Here is a 23,851-nt window from a genome sequence, read left to right as displayed (position 1 = left end):
GTGCATCTTAGAATCGATGTATTAAAAAAATTAAAAGAAAAAAAAGTGCCTACAGTACTAACCCCCTCTTTCACTTACCATGTTTCAGGAGAGGTCCCATATCAGCAGAGGACGAAGCAGGCGGCGGCAGAAGAGGTCCTACGTCTGCAGATGGTTGAAGATGGACAGCGGCGGGAATGCGGCGGGAGTGCGATGGCGGCAGGAAAGGTGCCAAGTCTGCAGGCGAATGAAGATAAGATTGCGGGCATGCATGCGGTGGCAGCGCGGCAGGAGATCATAATAGCAGGAGCTGAGAAAAGCGGCATAGGGGAACGACTGGGGAGGTGCAAACTGTAACACCGGAAGTTGACCAGTGTCTGACTTCCGGTTACAGTGCGCTCCTCCCCAGTCGTTCCCCTATGCCGCTCTGCTCCTGCTCAGCTCTGCTGCTATTATGATCTCCTGCTGCCACCGCACGCCCGCTGTCTTATCTTCATTCACCTGCAGACTTGAGACCTGTCCTGCCGCCGCACACTGTCCATCTTCAACCATCTTCTGACGTGGGACCTCTCCTGCCACCACCGCCCGCTTCATCCTCCGCTGACTTGGGACCTCTCCTGAAACATGGTAAGTGAAAAAGTAATTTTCCTTGATTTTAAGGGCCAAATAGATGGTGCGTCTTACAATCGATGGCGTCTTACAATCGAGGAAATACGGTACTTAAAAATGCCAGCAAATAAAAACAAAAAATAGAGCTGGATCATTACCACACTGTTGATCTGTAGTTCGCTGGCAGACATGTTTAAATACTAGTTAAAAGGTTACAGTAAGTTAACAAAACAAGTGTTTTTTTAAACTTATATCACACTTTTAAAGAAAATGGGGAATTATATTTTCTTCTGTTGTGCTGCAAACATAATAGAGTTAATAATTCATTTTTCTTTAACTATTATTATTTACATAAAAACCAGTGCCCGGAAGGTATAACAATTTTAAAATTCATAATAGTAACACAATACAAAGGTATATTAACAGTGTAAGAGATACCAATGCGATCAAATGTTCTTAAGGGATAATAAAATGTATTTTAGTAACAAAGGTTACATAATATATAATAGCACGATCAGCAAAATATTATATTTTGTTTGGAAAATGCTCTACTTTTCTAAACTCCTTCACAATAGATTATTAGGAAAATTAGTCCTAGACTACAACTCTAGTTGATGGTTTAAGACAGCAAATGTTTTTTTTTTTCTGTCTAAAGCAAAAAAATTTGAGTTGTTCATGAAAAATTGAGCAAGCTTTATAGTTTGCTGTTGATTTTCTCATGGGAAAGTCCTATAAATGAGAGTGATATCTCCCTGTTGGTTTTAGCTGTTAGAAATGCAAAGCACGCTGAAATTGTACATAATTCTCTTCCAAAGGAAAGGAAATAGCATTTCAATGGTTTTCCTCTGTGCCTCATTGAGTTATGGTGGTGCACAATTATTCCTGCTAAATTACTCTACCAGATGGAAGGTTGCATTGTATATTTAGCTAATTAAGTTGTAGGGGACTTGAATAATATCCCCAAACAGAAAGACCATGTCAGAATATAAACTTGTGTAATTAGTATCATTTTGGATATGCAGTTTCCATTTTTAAACAGGTGTTTTTCATAATTTCATTAGCATGCAAAATGTATCTCGTGACTTCTAAAACATTCAAGTACAATTAATTAAAGTTGAAACCATACAGTACAATTTACAGGGCCAACTGGGGATGACTGTAATGGCCACACTGTGATGTATGTATATATATATATATATACAGTATATAGGTAGTCCTCGCTATCCAACACTTCACTTTACAATGAAGGGTATATCCAACGCTTTACAATGCAACCCTATGGGCCGTTTTTCGACGCCGGAATGCGTTATCCGACGCTCACTGCCACTGATTAACATGGGACTCACTTTACAACGGTTTCACTATTCAACGCTAATTCCAGAACGGATTCCGTTGGATAACCGAGGGCTGCCTGTATAGCTTTATTTGCATAACGCCATCCATGTATATAGCGCTTTACAGCAGTAATACACGTGACTAAATAATAGGAGATATAATGGGAATCAGCGCTACAAACATCAAAGTAAACGTTAGGAAAATGAGTCCCTGTCCCAAAGAGCTTACAATCTAATTGTGATGGAATTGTACTGATAATTGTACTTTGCTATGTACCAGCATAAACATCACTTACTTTTTAAATATTACAGCACTTCTCTCTTATATTATAAATGAACACAAGTCTATGCCTAGGTGCTTTGCTGCAGAGCTACAGTACATCAACAATAAAACACCTCATGTGTAAATGCTCATTTTGGGATATAATACTGGACCTGCATTAATTCCCTTCACATATTGTTAAGCATTCAGGAATTCTTGCAAATGCAGTTAACTTAAAATCTAAAATAAGTTTTCAAGTGTTGAACATACTGAACTGCTGTTCATAAGAGATATTTTAGCTGTAGCACAAGCATTAATGAAAGTCTTAAATACTGTGCTTCTAGAGGACCTCTTCACAGTCTATTTTAAAAAATAATACATTAATGGAATCTCTATTTGCTGAGCAGTGTTTAAGCCTCTTTAATGGAAATACATCTAAATACAGTATTTTACGTAACAAGCCACACAATACGAGTGTCAATAACATACAGATTATAATAAAATGTGTCTCCTTTCAAACTGTGAGGAAAAAAAAGATTCTGACAATATGCACAAGATGTTGGAAGCTATACAAAAAATTAAGTAGAACAGTTTTTCTGCTGCAAAATAGACTTAGTACATTATCCACGTGTTCTTCTAGCACAGATTGCTAGAAGACAGTTTCATTCATCGCCAAGGGGCACTTATTTTCACTTGGCCTATTCAACATCAGCAACCAGTTGGTTGATGGTTTGTGAGGGCTTATCACTGTTTAATTGTTTTTTATTTTGCATTTTAGATGTCAAAATATACCCTCCAAATACTACTTTGACACATTTGTTCCCGTAGTGCGCTAATTTCCTACTCCATTTTGTCCCGGGACTGAAATGAATGTGGTCCAGCTCTGGGGTCCCCTGATTCAATCCTACTGCATGTAATTAAAATAAAATAAAAGCAGCGTGATAATAAAAAATCCGCAAAATGAAAATCGCCCTTTTTTGAGAGTGATCCGCTGAAATCTGCAGACCAAAGTAATCGCTTGTTCCGATGTGGATCCAAATCCACCCAAAAATGTTGCCCATCTCTTTTCATGAGATAGTTACACCAGTGAAGTTACCAGTGTTTCCTGAGGTGATTTAAACAGTGATTCAATACTGTAGGAACCTGCGAGAGTTGGTGGCCATTTTGTTTCCCCTGAATGGAGCAGAGACACCTGTAAATTCACCTATAAGCATCTCGGGTACAGCAGGGTCCCGGGAGCTTGAAATAATGGGCTTCACCTCTGGCGGACTCCCTGGTTCCAATGCTGTCAAAGTCTGTGAAAACCTAACTTGGGGGTCCAGAGGGGGGCCACAGAGGTGTCTGTCAGAGAGGGCCTGCTGGAGGGTGCGTATTAGAGGGGGCTGCCCCTCCACTGACCTTCAGCAGGCCCCCTCTGATAGGTACCTCCACGGACACCCTCCTGCAGGCCCTCTTTGACAGTCATTTCTTCAGATGTGGCCCTCCATGGTTACCGGTTGGGGGACCGGGCCCCTTGTCTCACCAAGCCTTGGACAGTAGTCTCGGCTGTCCTTACCTGTGGGTGGCCCCCGGTGGGGCCCTGATTGCAGTGGGCTCTGGGCAACAGCCCCCTTTGCCCATTGGATAAAGGGGACATGTGTGGTTAAAAAGAGTACATGCATTCAGGACCACAAAGGTCCCTCATGAGGCAGATTTTTTTTAAAGCTAGTTAGCCATTAAAATTATCATTTCTACCTTACTTTTCTTTGTCTATTCTATGGGCTAACACAACGCTATACTCTGTCTCAATAATTAATTGTGTAATCAAGGAAGAACTTTGAAGAATATGTTTTCTATAACAACATATTTGTAAGAGGAAAGTCAATACACTGACAGTTTTGTGATTGAAAAGTTCCATTGCCAACATATTAACATGGTTCTGTCATTTTTTTGTATGTTTGGTATAGGAAAAAAACATCTGGTGAACAAGTCATAGTGTACTCACCACAGCTGTGCCTTAATCACGATTGACTCACATATACAAAGGGACTGTAAAATTATAATTTATTTTAACAAGACGCTTTGATATATGGGACGTAAGATCCATTATATGTGTTTTTTACTGTTTATGCAAAAGAATATGCAATTGGGATAATAAGATATGTGATCACTGTGCTTTTGTTTTGGAATTGTGTAACTTGGCAAGAGGATTTTTGGGTGCTATGGGATTGTGCAGGGAGAGATGGTGAAAGAGGTGTATGTGGGAGATTTTACAGAGAGAGGGGATTTCCTGAAGAATTGATCATTTATATTTTGTCAGATGCAATTTATCATGTATTTTTTTATATTATAGTCCAAATGATGTTATTAAGCAACAATTGGTAACCGTTTAATTAGTTACAGGGATACTTTTCTTCAAGCATATATAAGTGTGTCATGCCTTCCTTACAGCTATGTTGCTATATCATTGACCCCAAGCAAAATCAGTGTTCCAAGCATATAAATGAACAGTAAACTCTACTCGACATGTAACTTAATAATGTTTGCAATCAATTATCTTTTGTTTCTTTTTTTTCAGTTCTTGTAAAGTACATATTCTAAGTAAGCTTTGAAGTAACTCCCCATCCAAAAGGAGATTTCTGGAATGTCATTATTGCAGAGTTTATCACAAATCAGCACCCCAAATATATATAATTGGATTCTATGATGCACATATCATTCAACAAACTCTCCCTGCTGTAAAAATAGTGCAGAGTTGGTGCAATCTCATTTCTATATTTATATCTTTAAAAAAATCCATTGACTATTTTGGTGCTATAATAAATAAAGTCCCAGTGACATGTAATTCTTTGAGTTAGATAAATAGCTTACTACATAGATACCCCTACAATTTTCACATATATGTTATATCTGGGCAAATTAAATGAAAAATATTTAAGACTGATCATTTGAAATAATAAACTGTGCATAAATGTTTACGTTATCTAATTTTTGGAGCCCACCTTGCTGATGGTAATAAAGGAAATACTTTCTCTATGCCTCAATCCTATGTTCAAACAAGAGCTTGCTTCCTGGATCTCACATTACCTATGTATAGTTTCAACTCTACAAGAGGTCCTGTTTTCTTCCCCCCCACCCCCACTTCCTGTCTTTTTTCATTAAAACCTGATTTGCAGTAGGCACGCACCATACTGATACAAAGGTAGGAGTTGTTCTTCTTCCATAGACCATCAGAAACGCAATGTCATCTGCAAAATAACAGAACAACTAACCACAAATGACGTTTAACTGAAATAAAGCCCTTTTTATTACCAAAAGAACAAAGTAACATAGTTATTTATGACGGGATTGGCTGCATATTTTTGCAATCCGCAGTCATTTGAAGACACTTGAAAAAGAAAGAAAAAACCTTTTCCTTAAATGGTCCTAGCTTTAAGGTGGTTAACTTGTTAGGGGTCTAAATGTGTTCTCCTTGTTCCTAGCTCTTTTCCTTGTTTTGGACTGCTATCATGGGCTCTAATAGTTTTTTTTTTTAGCCTCAAATTAGAGTCAGCTTATTTATTTTAATTGCTATATGCTACTAATAGTAAATCGTGACACTGCTTCTTAAAACAAATTGTATTTATCAAGCAATTAGAATTCCAGGTTGTAGCACGATTCCTTATTGCTGACAATTTTGCAGTAGCATGTTCATTTCCAAGGACAGATGTTCCCAATTTTCTGACTTTCATGTCGCTGATATAAAATATAGATGTTGTAAACTTTGGTATAAAGAGTTGTTCAGGGCAAAGAAGGGTTTTCCATGTTTGTATGCATATTTTATTCCACTATTCAGAAGATTTAACATTTAAACCAGTGATTTAATTGTGTGGAAATTCCTATTTCACTCTCACATGTTATCTTGTTGCACTCTTCAGAAATTACACAACTTATTTCATGGTGCCATCCAATCGGAATTCAACATACATTTTAATAACTTAAATGTTGTAAAAAGTTATTTAAGCATGCAAAGGAAAATGTATAAATATAATGAATAGACTGCTAAACAACCACTTTTCGTGGTCATCAACAAAATCAAATTAGTGAGTAATTCCTTTATCATTCTGTATATTTAAATGGAATGATAACATATGCATTTGAACTACAGTATGATATATAATGGGAATCGATCAGAATTCATAGAATTCTCTTCATAAGAATACTACTGTAAGTGAAATCAATCTTACAATTAATTATTTTGACAGAGAAGAGAAAATCACCTTTCTCCATCCCAGGAACTGTTTCTCCTTGTCCTTAAAATTAAATTTTCTGAAAACCTTTTTATATTTCCAAAATTATAAGCATAAGGGCAGTTTTGGGGATATATATAAATATGGTACTCAGAAGTTCAGAAATGACATGGCGCATTAGGAGCCCAGCATATGAACCCTCCAAATAGTGACAGACACTGTGGGAAAAAACAAGGCCACAGTTTTATTTAATTTTTAAAAAAAATAAGTTTTACCAACTCTTTGTTACCGCCTACCAGGTAGCCCGGCTGTAATAAAGAGCCCCCAACAGCATCACTGTGATGCATGGCTCCCGCTGCTAGCCATATAAGGCATTGCAGAATTATTCCACCAGCCCCAATGAGGGTGCCAGTATATTCGGTATCCTTATACAGTATCTCTTTGGCTCTCACAGCCTGGCCGGCCCACCACCTGCAATGGCCAAGGACATTTGCTCCTAAATTGTCCTGAGCACCTCCATGGCGACAGCCTTCTCTACCCCCTCCTGCAGATCTATATTAAATATAGCGTTACCAAAATCTGACAGGTGTACCCCATCTTTCCAAAACTATTCGGTATGGCCTCTTTTAGCTTTGACTGCCTTTCCAAATACCCTCCAAACTTTTCAATTGCCCTGTGGTCCCTGGCACCACACCAAAACAGCGAAATAATCTCCAACCAAATGAAATAAATATAAATACAAATACAAAGAATGTCCCCGGCGCAAAGTGTGGTGATGATGATTACAGTACCATATCAAAAGACAGTCCTGGTTGAAAAGTCAGTCCTGGTAGTAGAATGTTTCATCAACAATGTGAGGTACATTTTCCGCTAGGCGTAGTTCCCTTGTGTTGTCTGCAATAACAGATAAAGAAAACACACCATTGCGCAGTATACAGACTCAATTGCCCCAACCTGAAGAGGAAAATCCCTACTTACATGATATTCTCTTGTTCATTCGGGGGAGAGGATCTGTTCTTTGGCTCTCTTCCTCCACCTTGATCTCCACGGGCCCCTCGTGGTTCCTAAGGTGGAATAAATGTTAGGAAAAGCTACTAAAATGCTCTCTAAATCCCTTTAGATTTCCCGAACTAGCTCAATTGCTTGTTTTTGGCCCAGGTCATTGACCCAGACATTTTTTAATCACAAATCCGGCTGGTAACATAATCTCTGTTGCCTCACCTGGTTCCAACACAAATCTCTATTGCCTATCCATGTTATGTAGGCCTGGTCTTTGTGGCATCCAAGCCGACAGCCGTACAATCACTCCTGGGCTCTGCGACTGGCCGAGACGACTAGCGAATCCCCCATGTTCAGATCTTTTTCCTAGAAATTAAAGCAATAACAGTTAACACACACCCCTTCCATACACCACCCTTATGGAAGCCTGAACTAGGTGATGACATATATATTTTTAATAGGTTTCAATCAAGTGATCTCCGGAGCTGAACCCCATTAAATTCAGCTCCAGGGAACCCCTGCTTCCTGAGATGCTGCCAGTATCTCTCTGCATCTTAGATATCCCGGGCACGGCTTCCTATTGACCCACGTGACCAGGACATTGAAACTGCAGAGAGATACCGGCACTCCCTATGGAGGTGTGTATCTCAGGAAGCAGGGGGTCCCAGTAGCTGAAATGAATGGTGTTCAGCTCCAGAGACCCCCTGCTTCAACCCTATTTTTTTTAATTTTTTTTTAAACGGGAACATTTTAAGCTGCCATTATGGATCATCCTTTTTGGGACTGATTCGCGGATATCCTTGGGCCAAAGGAATTGGATGATGTTGGGTGGATTAAAATGGATTAGAATCCGCCAATGAAATGTCACCCATCTCTAGCCAGGAAGAAGCATTAGCACAAGCTCCCCCCTCCATATCTTCTCCTTCATGGCCAAAGCAAATGCATGTGTAACTGGTTGTATCCTGTGATGTAAGCATCCTTATAAGTTGAGCTGGTAGTTCTTACTACACTTTGCATAGGAATGCTACTTGCCGCTGGTGTATGCACTAGCACACGTGCTCCTGTCTGCTTCCCACAACGCAGATATATCAGTGGGACCTGCCTCATATACTGTGCCCTACACCTTTGCTTGCAGACTATAGAGCCGAGTAAATTTAGCGTAGGACCCCCAAGCTAAATCGCTTGCAACCTACCTAGGGCACTGCTTACTCCTGACCACTGCTCCTCCCTGACCTCTTCCCTCGGCCGAAGCATGTGCAACTGAGCAGCTCCCTGCCCATGGCTGTATGCCATCCAGCAAGGAGCCAGAACCTGATTGAGAGATAGATAACATAATTTATCCAGCTCATCATTACACTCTATACTGTTTCCAGGCCTGCCCCCTTCTTCCCTATCCATGGTGTGGTTATCAGCTCTAACTGGGCTAACTTTGGTCTGTAACTTTCTCCTCAACTGCATTCCTACTTCTAGCCTGGGTGCCCCATGGCCCTTCCCACTGAGCAGGGGTTCTGCTATCTACAGGCTATGTATAGATCTGATATCCCAGCAGACCTGCAGCAATGTTTTTGTGCTGCATGTATATTAGCAGCAGTCACTTCTAAGCTTAGAGACCCTACCCCAGCTTTTCTGGAAGCTACGCTACTTATTTTACTCTGCCAGGATGTAGCTATCCTGCTCCCCAGGGCCACCTGTGGCTCACCTTGTTGAGCCGGGCCATACATAGCCTCCCACATCCAGCCAGCTTCTTCCTTTCTCCCTCACTGGCAGCAGTATCTCTGTGGGGTCCGTCGGGGAAGGCCGCGTTGTCGCATTGGGGGTCATGACATTTTCCTGCTCTCGTGGACAGCGTGGTTAGAGGCCTACCATTCGGCATACCATCGCTATGTTCCCGTCCTCGTCTCCACATCACTAGCTCCTCCCCTTAGTCTTATCTCTATAGCCGGCGGCGGGAGGAGCAGATGTCACGCTGGTAAGCCAAAAGGGGGTGGGGTGGGAGAATCTAGGAATGAATAATATGCTGTTAAGGATGTACAGTAAATATACTTATGTTATTCATTTGGCAAATAAAGTTATTTTGTAATATAATACAATTTGGCTACATTCACCAACCAAATAGTTGCCAAAGATTACACAACCAAAAAATAAATATTATATTATTGTCAAAGAAATGTTTGTAAAATAAATATTTATAGTATAGTACATAGGATAGGTATCAGTTAAAATACAAATGGTCCCTTGTCTCCCTTCCCCCCCTCCCTTCTTACCCTTTCCTCTCTCCCCCCTCTCTCTTCCTCTATTCTTTTTCACCCCCCTCAAAAGTATTAAAGCACTCAAAGACTTTGAAGGTAGCTGCCTCCCGATTGGAGGCCCAGAAGTATTTAAATGTGCTAAAGTTAAGATGGAGTTTATGTTGGCTTTATTGAAATATCTTAAGACCTTATGTCCAAAATATATATTTAAATATCAAAAAAGATAGTTCTATAGTTCGGATGCAATCTATGTACATTGTTCTTCCTATTTCAAAGTCTTGATGTGATACCACAAAAAACAATAAAAACATTTGAAATAAAAAATACAATACATATGCTGTAGGTTAGGTCAATGTTTTTACATAGCTTGGTGGACCTTTGTGCTAGTTCTTGTATATCTACACTATATATGTTTCTACTGATTGTAAAACTAATATTTTCACTGTATTAAATCTAATGGTAGATATTTGTCAAATGTCACATGGTGTAATGTGATGTTTGTAGAAGAAAAATAGCATTAGGGAATAAGCTTTTGGCGTGAAAGCAAGAAGCTTCTGGGAACTTGTTGAAGATGGTGGCAATGTACTCACAGTTTAACTATTGCATTTTCACCACTACATGAAAATGCCTCTTACCATTGCTTTTCTCTCAGAGTGATGAATAGGCTAAGATTATTATTCTACACTGAGCTCTAAAAGGAAAACATGCACACTTACAGTAGCACTTGCTGATCATAGTTATGCGGTAAGATTATCAAACAAAAATATAAATGTAATGTTCAGAGTATTTGCAAAAATGCAGTAAAAGCCACGGGAGCAGCTGGCACCACCGCAGCCACTTCCCTCCCCCCCCCCACCACCACCAGAACACCCTCGCACAACCGCAAGGCCGCCACGAGCACGCCTCTCCGCCCAGTGTATCAGGGAGTCGCCGATGATCCACACGTCCGCTAACGCCTCTGGGGGGGGGGAGGGAAGGAAAGTAAATAATACCAGCGCAACCTGACCCCCAACTAACTCGGACCTGACGTAGGACCGGTACCTGCCCAACTCCCAGTGCCCAATCTTCTGGATCACCTCCCCTGCCAGCCCCGCACATGCTGCCTCCGTAGCAGCCCCAATCCTGAACGAGTGGGTCCCGAATTCTTCCAACCCCAAATGCTCCAGGCATACACGGAACACCCGCGAGAACTGGTACCTGGATAAAGGAACGCCATCCACATACACGAGCAGTGGCCCTTCCCTGGCAGGTTGTGCGCTCAAATATGCCCTAAGCGCCAATATCGGACATACCTCGCTTTCCGGCAGGCCTAGCAGCGGGACCCATGCTCCTCTACCTGCTTGGTCCGTTTTTGATCAACGGATGTGAAGCTGCAGTGACCCTGAACTGAGCTGCGCGTCCCCCGCCTGAAAGCCCCCATCCCCATTTTTGGAGGCGCAGACTAGCTCCCCCACCCTCAGCACCCCGAAGAACGCCAAGGTGAATGCTGCTTTGAAAAGCCTTGCCTCGAAAAATGAAAAGCAGACTAGCTCAGTTATCTGGACTATCCTTCCCAACATTGCCTGCTCATTCATGCGGGAGGGAACAACGTTGCGGCGGTGCAGTCGGTCGACCTAATATAGTCCATTAAGAAGGACTTGCCGCAGTTGTTTGCTCGCTGACCTGCGTTACAGGTTATATGGTCAGACATTGTCTTCAGACAGGCCTGGCAGGGTGCTAGTATGCCACACGTGGTTGACAGGGCATGGAAGAAGGTGAATAGGGCAGTGGGCAAGTTCGTGGCACAGTGCGGGGGCTGGGAAATCAGGCATCCAGATTTCGATTCCAACTCAGGGGGGTTACTCAGGGCGAATGGGGTCCACATGTCAGATATCGGGGTAGACCTGTTTAACAACAATTTGCAGGAGGGTTTGGAGAGTGTCTTGGCGTGGTAGGCGGTACGGGCCTAGTTTAATAGGGGTTAAATAGGCTATCGGTGGTGGCTCTTGGGGGGTAGGTCCTTGTTCCTGCCAGACTGGGAGCTGGGCCGTTTGAGCCTGGGGGGAGTATGAATGGGCAAGGTCAGTTATCCATGACCTCGAGTGCCCACTTGCGTAGGGAACATGAGGTCCGCGCTCGAGTGCCGGCTGACCGTCTCCTCCCCCTCCTGTCAAAGGAGCACTCTTACACGGAGTGGCATTTACTCCTCTTAGGTTTCTGTATAAATAAATAGAAGCGGCCATTTACCTCCACTTCCCGTCTCCTGTTTATACGTATGTTACATGTGGGTACAGGTCGGTGGGGAGAGGGGAAAAGTCTCTCAGCCTCCCTGGTAATGGATTTGGGGGTAGCATGTATAAAACACAAAATATTGATGCACATCCTTCCAGCTGTCAATGATACATTTTTAAAAAAAATCCCCTATTATTGGTTCTTTCTTGGTTTTAAAAACCTTGTAAAATGCTGCATTCCCATTTGTCACATAAACAGTGAAAAGCTTGCCACCACTACCAAGGGGAATCTCAGTACGCAGATTCAAAACTTTCAATTGGAACAATTTCCTTTTACCAATCCTTGTACCAAGCTGAACCGTTCTGAAATCTTTCTTGTATTTCATAGTAAACTTTCTATAAACGTAAAATGTATATTGGCTATATACCTTGCATATCACCGAGAAGTAGATAGGACATTTGAACTCAATAAGAGAGAATAAGATTGTTGTATGTCTACATGTATGGTTTTTCTAGTGAAGCCCTGTGTTATTTCTTAGAGTTCTTGATGTAGCAGTCTGATAATAGATTACACAAGCACAAACGTGAGAAACATTTACAGCAACAGATGCAGAAATGGATTCATAATACTATAACACAAACATAAAGGCAGGTTGATGAGTGCAAAACAAAATAAAACTTGTTTAGACTGATGGAATTATTTTCTGCTTATATTTGCCTCAAATGTAAGAAAGAGTGTCTTAGAAATGACGCAGTTTGGTAGCTGGGGAAGTTTACTCTTCCTTAGATTTAACAGATTTTTAATGCTAGTAAATGGTTAAACAAAAAAAACAGTAATACACAATTCCCTAAAATCTAATGCTTTCAATTATATCTTGTATCTCCTCCCTAACTCCTACTACTGACACACATATTGTAAGCTGCCCCACATGGAGAAACTAGAACCAAAATGGGGTTTATACCAAACCAGGTAATTCTGGATGTTTATATATACAATGTACAAAGCCTTTGGTCTGGATTCTCTTCATTGTTAATTACAAGCCTCTTCTTTGCTTAAATAAAATCTGGAAGGGGTAAAACGATGGTCACCAACTGATATAGTAGAGATCATTGTATATATTCAGTGCTAACTCCCCGCAGGTTAAGGATCATGTAGACGACGTCTGTCTCAGTGCACCTGACCAGAAGCATCTTTTTCAGCCCACATCCTGACATATGTTATCCCTTATACCAAAAGTGTGCACATATTTTTCCAATGAAAATCTCTATCTTATGCTTTCCTTTTATTTGTTGTATACGTATCCACTGAAATTAGTATCGCCTGCAGCAGCCCCACGGTCAATTAGCTACAATGAAAACCTGCTGTTTGGAGAGAATTTTTTTCCCTTGATGAATTTAAATAAACACATTTCTTAAGACTATTGCACATATCATGATAGTACCTGCTGCACTTGTCTGTACCAAGGAAACTAGAGTATAATAATACATTTATAAATATATTTCTATACACATCAAATGTTGCCACTAAGTGGTTTATCTGTCTGTATATATGCATTATATATGGATCTATATTTATACATATAGATAAATACACATACATATATTACTGTATATTTTATGTGTGTGTATATAATATACAGTATATATGTGTATGAGTGTGTGTGTGTGTGTATATATATACTATATAATTATATATAGTATATATAATATATAGTTATATATGTTACACACGTGAATAGTAGATTGTCACTAAGGATATATACAATAAAAAAATTCACCTACTGTACATGATATGGGAAATTGGAGAGGAGAAAGCATTGTTACTGGGTACTTTTATCACTGGGTGGTCATCTATGGGCCATGGGAGCTAAACATCTGCATTTAGGAATGGATGCTTCCAAGAGAACATACTGATTGACTAATAATTAGCAAGACACCCCAGGATATTGTTAGCAATCACTTGTTCTCATTACGTGGTAATGGCTGGGTCATGCTGATGATTAAGCTGGAAAGAGTCAACTACTTCACTGCTGGAGTGACCTGCAATGTAACTAGGTGACCAGTACTGTATATTATAAGGGAACGTATACTACTGTAGGTTTAATTTTATCTGCAAAATACATTAAACAGATGTATTTTTAGACCAGTGATGAAACCTTGTTTTTTTCCCCCTTTTCATTTAAGAGCTCTATCACAAAATCTTTATTCATGCGTTTGTTCTGTTTCATTTCCAGAATGAATGTTTTCATTTCAGTAATGCCGCTTTATATGTTATGCAAGGTTACCTTCTCAGCAGGCACCTAAATTTAGAGACGTGAGCATACAAAAATATTTCCTTCTGCTTATATGATTGAAATGCAAACAGTGAAGAGTGTGCGGTAAAAATAGGATGGCAATCAGTGCCAGTGGGCATGGAAAACATTGACATACAAGAGGAATATCTCCCTAGTGAATACTGAAGTGCTCTTTCTCTTTAGTTATTCACTGGTACTTTACAAAAAGTATTTCAAAAATCCTACGAGAGACACTTGCTTTTATAAAATGATGTATGAATAGATCATTGAAATATGTACAAAACAATTAAACTATGAAAATGTTCAGTATTATTGGGGACTTAGTAAAGATATGTTGCTAATGTCAATGGACCCACCTTCTCTCTGATTCACTAAGCCCCGATATTGGTCATCACACAGCGATTCCGTATTAACTGCTATTAACTGCTATTAACTGCTTTACAAGTCAATAGCAGCTAACCCTCTATCCGCTTCCTCCTTGCCTTAACTTTGAATGGAGAAAGACGCCCCAAAAATGCTTGTGGTTACGAAGTTTCCACCGAGCCCACGATCAAACCCAAAACATGGCTTCCTCTGATTCAGAAAGAAAGGGTTGAGTTTGGGGAAGAGATGTAAAGAAGGCCTGAGCTTGGATTTTGCCCACCTGAACTCACCTATCTATAAAAAGCTGACTATTCATTCCTGTGAAAACATTAACATAATCCAGACACAAGATTAATTTACAAAAAAAAAAACATAAATCCAACAATCCATATTAGTGATAACTTTGAAGATTTTTTTCACAGTTACCACCTGTAGTCTTTCTGAAGTAATGAGGGATGGAGAGAAAATTATGTTGAAACATTTCAATAATTGCCCTATCATTAAATACTAATAGTACAGTGCATTCCTTTCCCCTTTCTGTCTGCACACCCTGTATGAGACCCCTTCCTAAAAACACTTCCACTCTTTGGCATGTTTCCAGGCCATTAAAATAATATCATACCATAAAAATAGGAAACAAGATACAAAATGTGTTCGTTTTCTCGTTGATTGTGAGACTCAAGCTCAGTTATAACAGTGACAAAAAATAGTGGGGCCCTGTTAAAAATAAAGTTCTTTTTCTGAAACTAATAAAAACAGTGAAAGGAGGACTAGGGTTTTTCTAGAATACTATATTGAGTTTCAGCACTGTATATATTTAAGAGAACAGAATGTGATGGAGCTCACCTAAAAGACACCAGCTTTAATTCTGGGATTAAATCATACTTTTCCTTCATGGCTTCGTTTAAAGCAGCGTTTCCCAAATGGTGGGTCGCGACCCGGCACCGGGCCACGGCACCAAAATTGCCGGGTCGCAGCGAGGCTGGCCGCCCGGTGTCTCCCGTCCCCCCCCCCGTCCCTCCCCCCCCCGCTCAAGTTAAAAAAAATGGCAGCGATTACCCCCGCGGTCCTGCGCGCATGCGCAGGGCAAGCAGGGCCCGCTCCCTTCCTCCCCCCCCACTCCCAATGTGGGACAGAGGAGGAAGTACCAGCTCCTCTGCGGCCCGCACGTTATGTGGGATGGAGGGGGAAGTACATGCTCCTACTGCGGCCCGCTTCCCCCCGCGGCCAGCTTCCCGAGCTCACCTCCCGTGGCACCCCCTCCCGAGCCCACCTCCCTTTCCCCCAAGCCCACGTCCCGGGCAGCAGGGGATATTGGGGGCAGCAGGGGAAAGCATCCAGCGGCAAGGTAAGTCACCCCACCCAGTCACTGTCACCCACCCAGTCACTGTCACCCAGTGACTCTCTCCCACCCACCCAGTCACTGTCACCCAGTAACTGTCTCCCACCCACCCAGTCACTCACACACCGTCTCCCACACACCCACCCAGTCACTGCCACCCACCCAAGTGTCCCAGTCCCCCCTCCCTCCCACCCACCCAGTCCCAGTTCCCCCCTCCCACCCACCCAGTCCCAGTTCCCCCCTCCCTCCCACCCACCCAGTCCCAGTTCCCCCCTCCCACCCACCCAGTCCCAGTTCCCCCCTCCCACCCAGTCCCAGTTCCCCCCCTTCCACCCACCCAGTCCCCGGCCCCCCCTCCAGTCACTCACATCCGTCATTGCCTGTAATTCACTGTTTGTGTCTGTGTGCGTATAGGGGAGAGCGAATGTGTGTGTGTATCAGTGGCTGTGTGTTTGTGTGTATCTGTATCAGTGTGTGTGTGTATATCAGTGTGTGTGTGTGTGTGTATCAGTATCAGGGTGTGTGTATCAGTGTCTGTGTGTGTATCAGTGTCTGTGTGTATCAGTGGCTGTGTGTGTGTATCAGTGTGTGTCAGTGGCTGCGTGTCTGTCAGTGGATGTGTGTGTGTGTGTGTGTGTGTGTGTGTGTATCAGTGGCTGTGTGTGTGTATGTGTGTGTGTATCAGTGGCTGTGTGTGTGTGTGTGTATCAGTGGCTGTGTGTATCAGTGGCTGTGTGTGTGTCTGTGTGTGTATCAGTGGCTGTGTGTGTGTGTATCAGTGGCTGTGTGTGTGTCTGTGCAGGCCCTATAGGCCAGTATAGGTGATAACATTTTTAGTGGGTCACGAAGGAGAAGTTCAAAAATAACCGGGTCACGGAAAAAAAAGTTTGGGAAACCCTGGTTTAAAGGATAGTGTGTGAACTGTGTAATTAACATTTCGGGAAGCATTTTCCAACTCTGGTAATCAGGTAACAGAAGAAATGAGCAAGTTAACAAAAGCTTACTATTGGAATCTTAGTTTAGTTATTGCTGCAAGTCAACATCTTCACTACATCGCGAGCCTCTCGGACTGGAAAGGGGACTATAAATGATTAACTATTAAATCATATGTCTATTGTCAACCAACAATTTACAGTTTTAATATTCTTCAAAGTTTCCAAGCAGTTTTAGTAATCATGATACTGTCCGCAAAGTTTAGCTTTACAGGCTTGGTGGAAAACCAGTTCAATTTAGAGCTAAAATCGTATCTTGCCTCTCATAAGGTATTCTTATGATATAATTGTTTCATTAAACTGGCCAGACTTGGAGTTGGGTTAAAAAACATTTTTTTTTTCATTTCATTGAAGCTGTGCTTCCAATTTTTTTTGACATATTAATTATCATTTTGTTTGCAATCGGTATAGCAGATGAAGAGTTTTTTTTAAGCATAAGTTATAGCATTTATGGAAACAAGTAGTTTTGCTTTTGCTTAATTTATTTATTATTTTAATCCCCAGCGTCGGAGCCCAACCTGAAGGTTCGGTCCCGTTTAAAACAGAAAGTTGCAGAGAGGCGGAGCAGCCCTTTACTCAGAAGGAAGGATGGGAATGTTGCCAGTTCATACAAGAAGAGAATATTTGAAGTGACAGGTAATTCAGATTTAAGAAAATAAAAAACGAAGAGATTGCATTTAAGTTTTGAGTTAAAAGGTATAATTTGAGAATTTATTTTTGATAGGATTGATTAGGTGGTTTTAGTAGAGTGAAAAAACTCAGGGAAACATCTTGTTTATTGTAATGTTTCTTCTTGTTTAATTGTTTAAGATATGTTTAATTGGTTGGTAAATATATGCCCGAAAGCTTATCTTTAGGCACATTACCAAATTCCCATAAATATAACATCACCTGCCAAATAAAGTAAAAGAAAAGATGTATTTTTTTTTTTTTTTAAAACAGGTCATTAAGTTAGTGAAAATAAATAAATGGTGGAATGTAGTAAAAAATAAATAAATACAAGGAATGTGAAATAAACAATATTTACCTACTTCCTAAATTAAGGACAAAAGAAAATGTGTATAAGAGTAGATATGTTTATAATATCTACATTCTTTGGCTAACCCAAAATGGCAATCAACAACTTTGAGAGTCATTGGTCTGTGTTTGATTAGTTTGTCAGTATTGCCTTGTACAGGAAGAGCATATTCTCCTGCATGTGCACAATAGGGGCTAACTAATTCTTTATCCACTTTTGTTTTCATTATGTAATGTTAGTCACAAATGCACATGTTCTTTTGCAGTGTAGCATTGTGAGAAAAACCAAATGTCTCGTCGGGTGAGTTTAAATAATGATAATGTGGAATAATAATAACTCCATATCCCATCCTGGTAATGCTAGCTGTCACTTACAGTAAGCATGTCATAAATAAATTAAATATACAGTATGGTATCTAACAGAATTTAAGGAGAAGGAAGAGATTTAAATGTTATTATAGTTTTCATACCACTGAGGGAATGAAAGGGAAATAGAGCATTATATTTTGCATTCCGTGATCAAGTCAAAACAATATTTTTAACGGAAAGAACTTAAACGGTTGATAAAGGACTTTCAAGCACAATCACTAACATCTTCCTTTTCCCTCCCAAAATGTTCATCCCGTTAAATTATTGAAGAAGTGTCTGTGCTGTTGAGTTACTTTGAGCATTGGCAGGACACCTCGTCTTTTCTTGTAAAAACAAGACCAATAGTGTGGAACAAATTGAGTAAAGAGGTGGAAAATATGCAATACACATTTTATCATATGTAACATACTTTATGTGAAATGTTAAGGTTCGGTGATTGCACATTTGGAATATTATTGGATATTCTTTGAATGTTTGATTACCTGAAATGTTTTATACTAAAATAATTTAGGTTATACATGTAGCATTTCTAGATCCCTTGATAGCTTGTATTAAAAATATATTTATTTACATACTCTAAATCAGACATCACCAACTACTGTGGGCCTTTTTTATTTGCACTATTGCAACAATACTGGTACAGCTACCAAAATTCAATTCTATAGTAAAAGGTCCTGTACACAAAACTACTGTAAATAATAATACAAATTTTTGTTTCAAACAGTTTTTTTTAATTTGTTTTTCAGTTATAATCAGGGTAGGGGGCGGTGCTACAGAACAAAGAAGAAGGGGTGGGTTGGGAACAAAAAAACAACCAACATAATTAAATTGACAATACATTACAGAAATAATAATAATAACAATAGAAATAATATTTAACAATAATAGTAATAGACAATATATGGAGGAAAAGGGGGGGGTAGGAGACATTAGTCATTTTTCAGACTTTAGTTAGACTTTGGTTTGTTACCCACAAGCAATTTTTAAGGATATAATATATGACAACATATCAATGTCTTCTTAAAATTAAATGGTAAAAGGTCGGTAGAGGAACAATATAACCAACAAAATTAAAACAACAATAATATACTCCAGTACCCAGGTGCAGCGTGTAGAGATGCGTTGAAGTAGGTCCCACGTAGCAGGGCCTCCGACAACAATTCCCCTCTCTCCTAAGGGTCCTGATCCTCCTCGTGGGGTGAGCTCCAACTGGAGTGTCTCACCCAAGTGTCCTGGAATACTATAGCCTGGTCCCAGGTCGCAGAGTGCCGTGTGGCCGTCCGTCCACCGGTGTAGCAATAGTACTAAAGGGGAAGAGGCCCTATCTGGGGCTTTCCCTATAGCACAGAACTTAGATTGGCTCAGGTCCTAGCTGGACCCTAAGACGCAAGGTCTGGGCCTAGTCCAGGAAGCACTGCTCCCTGGACACTACCTTCTTCCTTCGCTCCTCCATTCGGACTGACTCGCGTGCTCTCTGCACGCGGAGGATATCCTGTCCTTCTCCCCACCAGAATTCCATTGGCTGGGACAGTCCAGATGGTAGTCCCTCACACTGAGGATTCTGGGACATTTTGTCCCGCTGCTGTACATGCGGCGCCATTCTGTTTCCCCCTCACCAGAGGTAAGGAGGGGACTCTGCTACATATATATCTCCCTGTGCCTCAGGCACCAAAAACATAGATTGTAAGCTCCACAATTTTTCACAATTCCCACTGACCTAAAAAATACCAAAATAAATCTCAGAAAGACAGCTAAAAAGTCTTGTTAATTGTTAAGCGGTTACTTCAGGAATATTTTTTTTTTCTTGATTATCATGAACTGCACCTTTATGGCCTAAGATAGAATAACACATAGAAAACATTGCACATCATGGCTGCTCTTTATTATTCGTTTAGAAATTCTTCCCTTCATTACCTACATATGTGGCATGTACTGTGTCTAATCAGATTTAGGAACACTATTACTGTATTTTACAAACCGTTTTTAATTTGCAAATTGTGTTCTATTTAGTTGTCATGTTGTGCATTGCATGATATAACTCCCAATACAGGAGTTGTATTGTGCAGTTGCTAACCACACGTAGTTAGCCTAAAACATCATGTTTCAGGGCTATTTCCAGACAGCATGGAGAACAGCAGTGGCCCTCTTGAATTGATGACATGTTATCCTGACCTTTGCAAATCTACTATCTTTGTCATTTTGATCTTTCACAGTGGCACAACAGCATTCCACATGTGCTTTGAATTATAAGGACCCATAAGAATCTCTGTTCAATCAAGTTACTGCCTATTCCCACTGAAATATTAAAGCAGCTGTTTAGTAACTAACATGCACCTTAGCAGACAAAAAAATATTAATAGACCAGCATCAAGATACTGTAGGAATGTGGGGCCTACATTCTCAAAATATAAGGTTAGCACTGACGTAGTAAATATGGTGAGAACATTTCCATCTGTGTTTTTTGTCGATGTCACATTACTTCTATTACACTGTTTAATACATTAGTATTTTGTACATGAGCTGTCAAGAGACCACATCTTTGAAATTCTGTAGGCTTGTGTAATTCACATAGGAAGACCTCTGTAGCAACAAATGTGTGGAAAGGTTATGTTGTCCCAGAAAAAATAATTGTCACTTAAGGGGGCATCCGGTTTTACCTTGGACCACTATGGCTAACAAAATTATATATTGCTTAATATTTTTCTGTCACAGTTACTTGCAAAGTATTGCACAACATGGTGTTTTAGGCCTCCCAGTAGTAACAAACGTTTACACTAGCAAGAAACTACTGTACCCATTCTCGTGTATTAATCAAGAAACCATAAGGGATGAGCATTAATAAGTATCAGGCTGACCTGAAGCACGATAACAGTGATGTAGAATTCCATATGGATGCAAATGGCTCAGGGCAATTTGCTTAAACCCAATTAAGAAATGGGTGTCTAAATTAATTAACTGATGTCTAAAATTGACGCATAAAAAGAAATGCTAAAATACTGTATATACACATCATTAACATATCTTATAGGTTATTTCCTTTCCTATGTAAAATAACTATTGGTTTATTAATGATAAATCGCTCATTTTAAAATTGGCTAATTAATGTCATTAATATTTCAAACACAGTGCCTAAACATTCGCTTAACAGTGCCATGCCACTTAACAACACTGTTTTGTAATGTAATAAACCTAACTGCGAAAAGAACAACACACGTATCATTGTTTATATAATACAATTATTATTAGGTGCTCGCTGGTTAGTATAGATGTTATAAATTGTCTGGCAAAAGCTAAAAGGATGTATATTGGCACTTTGCTATTAAATCCTAATAAAAAAAATGGCGTTCAGGCTAAAATATTTTGCCCGTTCCAGCTTAAAACTTTATCCTGCAACATGTAAAATGATTCATATCACACTGTATCTTTATGAAAACTAAGAAAGGCGGTGTACATCTTCTACATAAAAAAGACAACTGAAGCCATATAGATACCAATTTGACAAAGGTAGAATAAATGTAATTATAACCACACCTAATTATCAATGTGTTGTCCTGTTTATTCATTCACCATGGCTATCCAATGATTTGTAGAGTCTTCAGTGAGTAGCGGCTCCCCGGGATCAGGACCCAGTTCACCAAATAATGGTCCAGTTGGCAAGGGTGCGGAAAATGAAAGCTCAGTCTTGTCATCAAACTCTCATACAGAGGTAAGACTTTTATTTATTTAGCATTCATGCATGACACAAAACAACTGCTATGTATTTCTTTTTTTTTCTTCTTCAATAGTGCTTAAAAAGTTACATATACAGTATATGTGTATATGGGCACAGCATATAAGGGCCCAGATCCACAAACTTGTGCTAAGCTTTAGCAAGGGGAGAAAAATAGTGCTACAGCTTAGCACCCTTTTGTGGATCTGGGCCAATGTGTCAGAGTATAGGTTCACATTCTGTTATGAAACACATAGGTGGAGACATATACATTTTAATTTGGATATAATAACTTGTAATATTACGGAATACCACTGAGTGTTACCTAAGAATGATCTCATCTGTCTTTTTGGAATTTTTAATAAAACAACTTTAACTTGTGATTCACCTAGAAAAATAACCTCAACCCTATGATATTTGTTCATGATGCATTTCTGCCCAGTCTAAAAAAAATTTGAGTCAGGGAAGCCGTTTATTCAGGTCAGCAGCAGGACATCCACTCCAGAAGCTGCAGACACTGTTTCTATTTCAAGTCTTCCCCTTCATAATAAATTAATTGTTTGTGAACTGTGATCCTGGGGGCAGGTGTGTGACCCCTGCCCACTGATTAGTAGCCTCCCTGTGGACTCAAGTAGAGAAAATAATGTTACTCTGATGGCTAACATGTGGCTTTGTCTTGTAACCCTTTGTATTAGAAGTCAGGGACATCACATGGAGGTGGTAGAACAGAGACATCATTACCACACAATTAGGAAGTGAGCATTTAATAATGACATATTTGGTGCTACAGATAGAAACGTATACAAATATTACCACTTCCCGCATTGCATGTCTGTCTCTGAAGAAATGCAACAATAATAGTACATTTGTTTCTTGTTGTAATCATTGTTTTGGATCCATATTATTTATCACATTTCAGGCTCACTGTGAGTTGCAGTTTGTGGTTTTGAGTTTTTCATTATTGTAAGTGGAATTCGTCACAGTTTTACTGCCAACGAGAAGTCAAATATTTTTGTGCCTTACATGAGGAGGATCCAACTCTTTTGTCTGACTCTTGGAATTGCACACTTTGGTGGTTTGGATAAATGAAGAAATAATGTGAAGGCAGGTCTGGAGTAGATCTTAGCTGATGTAACTATTGAATTACCCAGTACTTAGAATCAGATTTTGAACTTTAATATGTAAAATAATAGCACCAAATGGTATGAACTCTGTCCAACATATCGCAATTTCACCCATGCATAATTAGTATATATATATATATATATATATATATATATATATATATATATATATATATATATATACTATATACAGCCCCAAACACTCCACCGTAACTACTCTGCTAAAAGTTTGCAATGAAATCCAGTGTGGAATGGAACGGGGACAACGCACTGGTGCAATATTCCTAGATTTTGCAAAGGCTTTTGATACTGTTGATCATGCTATCCTGCTTAACAAATTCCAGAGCTTTGGAATAGGGAAGCATCCTTTAAACTGGTTTCAGTTCTACCTATCAGGTAGATCCCAACATGTGTCCATTTCAGGCTCTAATTCCAACCCCTTGGATATCACCTGTGGTGTCCCGCAAGGCTCTGTTCTGGGGCCCCTACTCTTCTCGGTGTTCATCAATGATCTTCCTACAGCTTGTAAGGAAGCTTCAATACACATGTATGCAGATGACACAATCCTATATGCACACAGCCATAGCCTCTCTGACCTTGAACACATATTCAGTCTGACTTTTTGAGACTCGAAAACTGGATTTCCCAAAACAAACTGTTTTTAAACACTGACAAGACTGTAACATTGGTATTTGGGACCAAGACTACATTTTTAAAGCTTCCAGTGACTGAGCTCCAGATCAGAACCAACGCTAACAGCACCCTAACTCCTGTTACTAGTTTTAAATACC

General features: G+C 40.1%; 1 protein-coding gene across 4 annotated transcripts in view; it reads left to right on the top strand.

Annotated features, from left to right (window-relative positions):
• Positions 1 to 23,851, top strand: part of HDAC9 (histone deacetylase 9) — an 869,204-nt gene that overhangs the window by 683,219 nt on the left and 162,134 nt on the right. For all 4 annotated transcript variants that reach the window (XM_075587185.1, XM_075587187.1, XM_075587186.1 and 1 more), the window contains 2 exons: positions 17,346 to 17,477; positions 21,818 to 21,933. In XM_075587185.1, the coding sequence (XP_075443300.1) occupies positions 17,346 to 17,477; positions 21,818 to 21,933 (248 nt within the window). The remainder of the gene's footprint in view (positions 1 to 17,345; positions 17,478 to 21,817; positions 21,934 to 23,851) is intronic.

Source organism: Ascaphus truei, chromosome 2 (genome assembly GCF_040206685.1).
Source record: "Ascaphus truei isolate aAscTru1 chromosome 2, aAscTru1.hap1, whole genome shotgun sequence".
Classification (NCBI taxonomy): domain Eukaryota; kingdom Metazoa; phylum Chordata; class Amphibia; order Anura; family Ascaphidae; genus Ascaphus; species Ascaphus truei.
This window is presented reverse-complemented; position numbering and strand designations above follow the sequence as displayed.